This window comes from Bactrocera neohumeralis, chromosome 6 (assembly GCF_024586455.1).
Source record: "Bactrocera neohumeralis isolate Rockhampton chromosome 6, APGP_CSIRO_Bneo_wtdbg2-racon-allhic-juicebox.fasta_v2, whole genome shotgun sequence".
Classification (NCBI taxonomy): Eukaryota; Metazoa; Arthropoda; class Insecta; order Diptera; family Tephritidae; genus Bactrocera; species Bactrocera neohumeralis.
This window is the reverse complement of record NC_065923.1, coordinates 39,796,295-39,805,494: the sequence shown is the minus strand read 5'-3', so window position 1 is coordinate 39,805,494 and position 9,200 is coordinate 39,796,295. Positions and strand designations below refer to the sequence as shown.

The 9,200-nt window shown below is 34.8% G+C and overlaps 1 protein-coding gene across 1 annotated transcript; it reads right to left on the bottom strand.

Moving 5' to 3' along the window:
* Positions 1–519: 519 nt before the first annotated feature.
* On the bottom strand, positions 520–3,401 carry LOC126763578 (chitooligosaccharidolytic beta-N-acetylglucosaminidase-like). Its single transcript, XM_050481218.1, has 3 exons — positions 3,235–3,401; positions 2,380–3,011; positions 520–1,697 (listed from the first exon to the last, which is right to left on the bottom strand). The coding sequence occupies exons 1-3, from the start codon at positions 3,321–3,323 to the stop codon at positions 601–603; spliced, it is 1,818 nt and encodes a 605-aa protein (XP_050337175.1). The 5' UTR covers positions 3,324–3,401; the 3' UTR covers positions 520–600.
* Between the last annotated feature and the right edge of the window lie 5,799 nt (positions 3,402–9,200).

Sequence of the window (9,200 nt, the reverse complement as noted above, 5' to 3'; positions counted from 1 at the left end):
TTGTAAGCATCAACAACATACTGTGTAAAGTGCGTAAATTAGTATTAGGGTGATCTGATAATATATGGGTTTAAAGCAAGTTCTATTTTTTTGTTATACATATATTATGTTATTTTAATTGTAAATATTGACGTGTAAAATATATATTTAATTTTCTAAACGGTTTTTAACAATATTGCAATTTACTTTCTGCTCTATCGTAAATTTTAAAATAAATATATAAAAGCCGCTCCACACTTTTTCTAGTATTGAAAAATGAACTGTCAAACTACCAAGTCATTAATATCAGCAATAGTTATCATACAAATTATTCAGACAAATATTGCCCAACATAAGTAACCTGCTTGGCAATATTGGCGGGAATCAGAAATTTGTCGTTTTTCATATTGCGATTTTAATTTGAATAAAATTTGCTCCATTGATTTTTTAATATATTTTGGCCTATAATTAAGTAACAAAAACTCTTTATAAATGCAATTAATCCCGTAATAATAGACTGCTATTAAAACCCGTTAAAAATTTGTCTCAAAAATATATATTCATGGCATAGTATTCGAAAATTTAAGTAGAATTATGATTGCGTGTGTATTTACTACATTTTCAACTCTTATTTACTGGACATTCATTTTCATTCTGTAAACACCATTCTGGTTGAAGCGCCTCTGCGTGTATTCCATTTGCTACTAACCGTTCACGATGTAGTAATATTCGGGATTCGGCGTCGCGCCAACCTTCAGCGGGATTTGACCACAATCGCTCTGCTAATGCACTAGAACGTGGCCATAACCGATAGTCTAGCGTGTACTCATCGATTTGCTCCGACCAAATTGCTGCCTCAGCGCCTAAAACTTGACTTTTGTAGCCCTCTGCGATAAGGTCCAAATTGTTGTCATAGACTTTCTGCCAACCGATGTAGGGTGAACACCAGTTATTTCCACTGCCAACCCAACTGGGACCGCCACAGTCGAAATATAGAGCGTCATTGTTGGAAATAATAACACGATAACCACGTTTTAAAATTGGCAAAATGTCGCTACTCGTGCCGCGTGTCCATATTTGTATAATGTATCTGGATTTGTCCAAATATTCATCAATATATGGTTCTTTCGTCAGACTACTGGTCCATAGTGTAATTAATGGTTTAGAGCCATTAGAAACACTGTCCACTCTTTCAAGTGCTTTCTCTTGGAAATATCCCCAAAGCCGATGGAAATCATCCTCCTCCAAATTCCAACCCTTTAACAGCATCCAATTACGGATACCTTCACTCGCATTCCAACATTTTGACAATACTTCATCACCGCCCATATGGAAAACATCTGGAGTGAATAATTGAAATATTTCACGATAAATGTCTTCTAAAATAGGATATAACTGCTCTACAGTGGGATCGAATTGTCCACAAGGTGGTTCCCCACAATAACTTCTCCAAGGTTGATAATTTGCACAGGCAATAACACCTTTATGTTGCCAACCCTCACTAACGTGCGCAGGCGCATCAAATTCCGGCATTACGCGAATGCCTCGGACAAGTCCATACTGTACGATTTCAGATATTTGTTCATGTGTATAAACCTTATTCGGTGAATAAGCACCGAGTTTATGAAGCTCTGGATGAGATTTGACTTCCAGTGGAAAACTTTGAGAATCTGTGATGTGCCAATGAAAGGTGTTTAGTTTAACCATTGCTAACGCATCTGGAAATGAGTAAATAAAGATTAATACTACGAACTTTAGTAATTTTAATGCAAATTATTTAATTAACAATAAATTTAAATCTGCTCGTCTAGATGAAACCTAAAAAATAAAATAAATTTTGTAGAAGTCCTTTATTCTTAACATAGGATAGTATTTTAAAAAATCGTAATAAAGAAGAACTTATTAGAGGGCGGGGTAACGCCCACTTTTTAAAAAGTTTTTTCCCACAGGTACTGCGATTGCCTGTGTCAAACATGAGTTTTAAATCTTAATTTGGTGCTTAGTTATGGCGCTTTATAGGGTTTTGGTTAATGGCGATTTGTGGGCGTGGCAGTGGTCTGATTACGCCCATCTACGAACTATTTTTTTTTGTACTAAGAAACCTACATACCGAGTTTCATTAGATATCTCACTTTTTACTCAGGTTACAGCTTGCACGGACGGGCGGATAGACAGACAGTCAACCGGATTTCAACTGTTCTCGTCATCCTGATCATTTATATATATATATATATCTATCTCGCTTAGTTTTAGAAGATACGTACAACTGTTAGGTGAACAAAACTATAATTCTTTGTGGCAACATGTTGCAAGAGTATAATAATATCTGTTTTAGAGGTCCTTTATCCTTAACATATGATAATATTAAAGAAAATCTGTTCTGCTATTATTTACACTTACCAAGAGTACGTTTTATGGCATCCACAGAATAGAAATGCCTCGATGTATCCAATAATATACCGCGCCATTTATACACTGGTGCATCCTCAATTTCCACCTTGGTCAACAATTGGTGCTCACGTCGAATATCGTCATAGACAATTAACTGTGAAAGTGTTTCCAAACCATGCCGTGCACCGAAATAGGTATTACTATGGATTCTTACAATGCTGCCGTTATCTTTTGTTAGGGCGATCAACAATTTGTAGCCTTCGTCAGTGTCGAGCGTTATGCGAGGAAGTTCATCGATATCCGTTCCTAACTCAATAATCACAGTTAACTTGGCGCCACCGGCCTTTACAGTGCCGATCTCTTGTGACTTTAATTGCTGCAAAAATCTACTTTTGCTCGCCTCCCAAAGCGATTGCTGTTTGGTGAGTTTGGGAAATTCAAACGCGATTGTGTTGACATCTATGTGTTGAAGGAAATTTTCAGTGTGTACTATTCCCGTTGGTTTTGGCCAAACAGTTGCCACCTTTGCTTCTCCGCAGAGCAAACGACACACCGGTAAACTGATAGCGTACTCTATATTGCTCTCTGTAAGTTCGATTTTTACGCACCTGCTCTTCTGACATTGGTAACCGTACACAGCACTACGCTTAAACAAATAGTAAATTAGTAAAGAAATATTTGTTTGTATGAATGTGAGATTATCGAAACATCAAACGACTATATAAACAATATGGTCGCAATTTTGTTGGGGATTTTTAAGTAATTCCAATCAGTGAAACAAAACAAGTAATTTCATACAATTGTATGTATGTTTATACAAAATACACATATGGTTTGGTACATATGTATGTACAATTTACTCACTTGCTCTCTTCGCCTCTTACAAACAAATCGAAATTCGGAGAAGCGCTCGCCACTAAACACGCTATTAATATAATTAAATATAGTTCCATTTCGGGTGCACTTCTCCACACGATTACCGACAACAACCCAACCACTCTGAAGTCTGGCTAGTCACTAAATTGATAACTTGATTTTGATTGCAGCGAAAATTGTACGAGAATCTTGATATGTACATACAATATTTTTTATTTGTTTGTATATCGGTATATACGAGTGGAAACAAGTGTGTAAGCATTTCAAAATCTTAATAATTATTATGTTTTGCGATTCCTTTACATACAGTTGTCGTTTAAGAATAAATAGTAATTAGTATAATCAAACGCTTTTTATCCAACACCGTTAAGTATTTTGAATCATATACTCGCACTTATGTATGTATATCGTATATACACAACATATGTAGTTTGAAAAGTTTTTTCCCGACCGAAAGATCGCCACCAAAAAAAAAAACATATCTGACCTTGTCTTAAAGTACTAATCTTAAATAATTTTCATGACTTTACATCAAATCATTCAGAAAGACTTGTTCCTAAAGTGGTGCTATGCTGCCTCTGCAATTTTTATTTAAAATTAAAAACAAACTGAATGTGAACAATGAATAAAATTGTTGTCTGGGGTAGTACTGCAGCACTGCGCTTTGGCATTGATTTCAAAAATTTGATCATCTTTGTGGGGAATTTGAGTTGCAAGCTGGTTTTACCATCTGCCAAAGCTCCTTAATATTTCTGGAAGCCTTATAAGTGATACCGCCTACACTTACAATTTTGTTGAAAACTACTAAAAGTGCTCCAAATCATAACTAAATGCGCCAGAGATATTCAATTTTATACCCAAAATGGCACAACAGGTCTTTATGGGAGTCAGTGTAAAAATTTGACGATAGGCGCCACATCGCCCACCTTTAAGGGATATGGCATGTCTCCAAACTTACCCACCCAATTTCAACTTTTAAAGCGGTCAAACTTATCCGCCTCAGTAAGTTGTCTGTTCTTTCGGTTAACTTTCTGGACGACTTGATCTCTTTTTACGCAATTCTAGCTGCTATTTGTCGAAAAGATCACTTTTCTTCATTATTAATTATACCGTGAACAGGGTATATTAAGTTTGTCACGAAGTTTGTAACACCCAGAAGGAAGCACCGGAGACCTTATAAAGTATACATATATATAAATGATCAGTATATTGGGCTGAGTCGATTTAGCCATGTCCGTCTGTCTGTCCGTCTGTATATATACGAACTAGTCCCTCAGTTTTTAAGATATCGTTTTGAAATTTTGCAAACGTCATTTTCTCTTCAAGAAGCTGCTCATTGTCGGAACGGCCGATATCGGACCACTATAACATATAGCTGCCATACAAACTGCACGATCGGAATCAAGTTCTTGTATAGAAAACTTTCACATTTGACGTGATATCTTCACGAAATTTGACATGGATTACTGCTTAAGGTAATAATATAATCTATAATACATATGATATAGCTTCCATACAAACTGAACACATAGTTACTAAAAGAAATGCACCTGTGAAGGGTATATTACTTCGGTGCAGCCGAAGTTAACATTTTTTCTTGTTTATTCTTATTATTTGACATTTTGCAAAAATATTGAAATACGCAAGCAAAATACGACTATAACTAAACAGTGTTCGGCCCAATTTCATAAAAAGTAATTAATTTCTCGCCATACTGAGGGATCAACCATCTAACCTAACCTCTAGAAGACATTTTTTATACTCTTGCAATAGTAGCTACAGAGTATTATAGTTTTGTTCACCTAACGGTTGTACGTATCACCTAAAACTAAGCGAGATAGATATAAGGTTATAAACATACATACATACATACATATATGTACATATGTAAATGACCAGGTTGACGAAAGAAGTTAAAATCTGGTTGATTGTCTGTCTGTCCGTTCGTGCAAGCTGTCACGTGAGTAAAAATTGAGATATCTCGATGAAACTTGATATGCAGGTTCCTTAATACAAAAAAAATCGGACTACTGTCTCGCCCACAAATCGCCAATAACTGAAAATATATAAAGTGCCATAACCATGCACTCAATTGAGATATAAAATTCTATTATGGTACAGAGGATAGCAGAAACAAGAGGCAGTTGTGGGCAAGAGTTTTTGAAAAAGTGGCAGTGACCCCGCCTTCTAACAAGTTTAATGTACATATCTCCTAAACCACTTAAGCTACAAAAACCAAATTTGCTGAGTACAATTCGTATACGAATTTCTACCGACAGTGTGAAAATGTATGAAATCGAAGTTAATTCCCCATATAACGGTACTGTTAAAAAGTAAAAAGTAACGATAAATCAATAACTAAATCTCTGACGTACATTAAATTTTACCTTCGAGATGGTATGGCAGGTCTTTTTTGGAGCCGGCATGAAAAGTAGCCGATGGGAATGTACATATCTTTGTGCCAAAAAGAGATAAAATTGGGCGAAAACTTGACGAACATTCGGCTGACTTTACTCGACGTGATTGGTGATTGTATGTATGTGAGGTACGTTAATGAAACCAATGGAACATTTTTTAGTATGTGGCATTTTAATAAATAATAGTTAGGGTCGATACTACCCCAACTCCCATATTCTACGTATAATGATTTTCGTTTTTCTAACAAATATTCGTCAGTATTGTTAATTCGTTAGAATACCGTTTTACCGAGTAATAAAGTACCAGACTATGAGGCTTAATAATATTTTCGTAACTTGGTTACTTGCCTAAAAGTTCATTTGATTCATTGCGAAAAGAAAAATATTTAATACAAAATAATTTCTGATAAATTCTTCAAAATAAGTATTTAATAAAATTGAATCAGCTCTTTTGGAACAACATTTACCACAATTCTGAGATAGAACAAAAAGTATATTTACAGTTAAGTGTTTTAACGAAGTATCAACTAACGAATTACCAGATTAACAAGTTCGAAAATGGGTCTGGTAATGAACAAGGACAAGACGAAATATCTCCTGACATCGAACAAACAGTCGTTGCACTCGCGACTTGGCTAACACGTCCCACTGTTGTTATAACTTCGGAGACGTAGATAATTTCGTCTATCTTGCAACCAGCATTAACGCCAACAACAATGTCAGCCTCGAAATCCAACGCAGATTAACTCTTGCCAACAGGTGCTACTTTGGACTTAGTAGGCAAATTAGAAGTAAAGTCCTCTCTCAATGAAAAATGACCAAATTCTAGAAGTCACTCATAATCCACATCCTGCTATATGGTGCAGAGACATGGACGATGATGAACAACATCTGATGAGTCGGCATTACAAGGTTCTGCGGAATATTTATGGTCCTTTACGGCCAATACGGCAAACGATGGAAAGATGAACAGTACGAGTTTTAAGACGACATTGACATAGTTCAGCGAATTAAGAGACAGCGGCTACGCGGAAGCAGAGGAAAACCTCCACTCCGTTGGAAAGACCAGGTGGAGAAGAAGACACATAGAATTCTTCTATTGGTGCAAAAAATCGAAAATAAGAAACGACTGGCGCGCTGTTGTAAAGTAAGCTATGACCGCGTAAGCGGTGTCTACACCAAAAAAGAAGAAGAAGATTAACAAGTTCAGTCGAATATCCCTATTAATGTTTAGCGTTAAATATAAATGGAGTTGGTCTAGACCATGGTTGCGAATTTTTTAATTCAAATTTTTTGTATGTAAAATTAGATTTTAATTTTTTAATCTCGATGTTGAGATTTCTAATTTTTAATTCAAGTTGATTAGCATTAAAAATTTAAAATTGTATTTTTTAATTTTAATTTGTAAGTTTGCCGGTCAGTGCTCTAGTGTATTGAAGATGATGGCCCTGTGGGAGCTTTAGTTTAAAAGAGTGGAGTGCGAAGTACAAAAAATATTATTCAAATGTTAATTAAATTTTGTATCAGACCTTGATCTAATCTTTTTATGACCTGTAGTATAAGTTAATTTAATCCATTCACCCTTTTCGACGCATGATGAATGTTAAATGCTTTCGAATCATTTTTAATATAATGATTCGCGAAGATCTAAAGGTGTTTCCCTGGCTTTGATCATTGTAAGTTGAAAGAGTATAAAATGTTCGTATACACTCCGTTTTTCCTTTTTTATGTAGCCATTTATTATCTGCGCAGATATTTTCGAGGTATTGAGTTGTTAATAAATTTTGAATTAAAACGGAGCTGTGAAACTACCAAAAGGAGAGTTTGTTGCCAGCAATACTTCTCAGCATAAATATTGAAAGTACTATTTCCACCCATAAGCAATATGCAGTCTCCAATGGCAATATTGACAGCAATAACATTATCGAAATAACATACATATGTATATTGCCTTCTAGGTGTCCCGTAGATGGTTTAAGGACCAAAAGCAAATTTTATGGTTTACCGTTTATAAATGAGATAAAGCAAATATTTTTGTATTATTCTTTACCTGCGAATATGAAATTATGTATGTATTCTTCTTCGAGCATACGCTCATGTACATATACATATGTAACATTAAAATACATGAGCGTCATAATATACTTACATATATAGTACATAACATACTATATACATATATAGTACATATACATATGTATGTATACTATGTATGTTAGTATGAAGACGCAAATATTTCCAAGTAATACCTTTCCACATTGTGCTGGCTTCATTTTATGTGCTAAACTTAACCTTTACCTGCAAATACACCTTGTTAAGTCTTTTTATTATTACATCTCGCTAATACCTACTATGTTCGCGAAATATGTATGTATGCATATGGTATGTATGCGGAAGAGGACAACAGTGGTTGCAAAACTATTTTCTGCAGCAGCCGGTCACACACCCATACACACATGTATGCATTGCATTCACCAGACTAATTCGCATATGTGACCTTCATCCCTTTGAGTATTAAGAGGCACCACCCACGGAACATTTATTAGTGATTTTAGTTGAACGATAGCAAAGAACGGAGCGGTGATGTTACTGAACTTTGGCAAAATTACAGCAGAGATGTGTCTCGTCTTTTATGTGTTAGAATGCACCGATAATTTATAACTCATTCTTCTTATTTTAAGTTCTCCAAAATCTTTATTATTATCGAAAAATATGATTAGACAAGATTACATTAACTCATGCTATACTAGAGTACTTGAGTGCTTAGTAGTAAATATTTGAAAACATGTAGGCTTAATTTAACATACATACTTATGTGTGAATATAAAAAATATAAGCTTGAATTTAATTTGTACCGACTGGTTTAAAATCCATAATGTTTCTTAAATATTTTCAAGCGAAAAAACTTAACACGTCCTAATTTGTAATGCTTAAAGAAGAAGTCGAGATGATTTTTTTTGTTATGTAAGTGATAACTTGCGCAAAATTAAGATATTCTGGTGAAGCATGGGACACATTTGTATATCTTGCCTATAAACTTCTTCTGATAATAATAAGTAGTGATGCCAAAAAAGGGCAAAATCGAGTAAACACTACACTATCCATATATAAAGTCACCAAATATAATATATCGGTCGACATGTAAGAAATCTTAGTAAATTTAAGTGAACGTATAATATTTGATGACCATGGTTTAATGCCGTAATTGCGCGAAATCGATCCATGAATTACTCTAGCACCCATTTACTACTTATTACGATTTTTTTATATGCTAGCATGGCGAATATGTCGGAGAGAGGTATCTTTTTATAATTGTGTAACATGTAACATGTTCTCAAATATGCTTCTACTATTATTAGTTCCAATATACGTGATATAGTGATTTCCAACCATTTTGACTTTCTATCTGCCTTTAAAGCGTTTACCTTAGTCAATATGTGTGATATTATAAACTCAGTGGACAAGTTTTCTTAAACGGTTTAGTGCTGAATATGAATGAAATTCGTCTAAACTTTGGTCTAAACCTCATATCCCTAA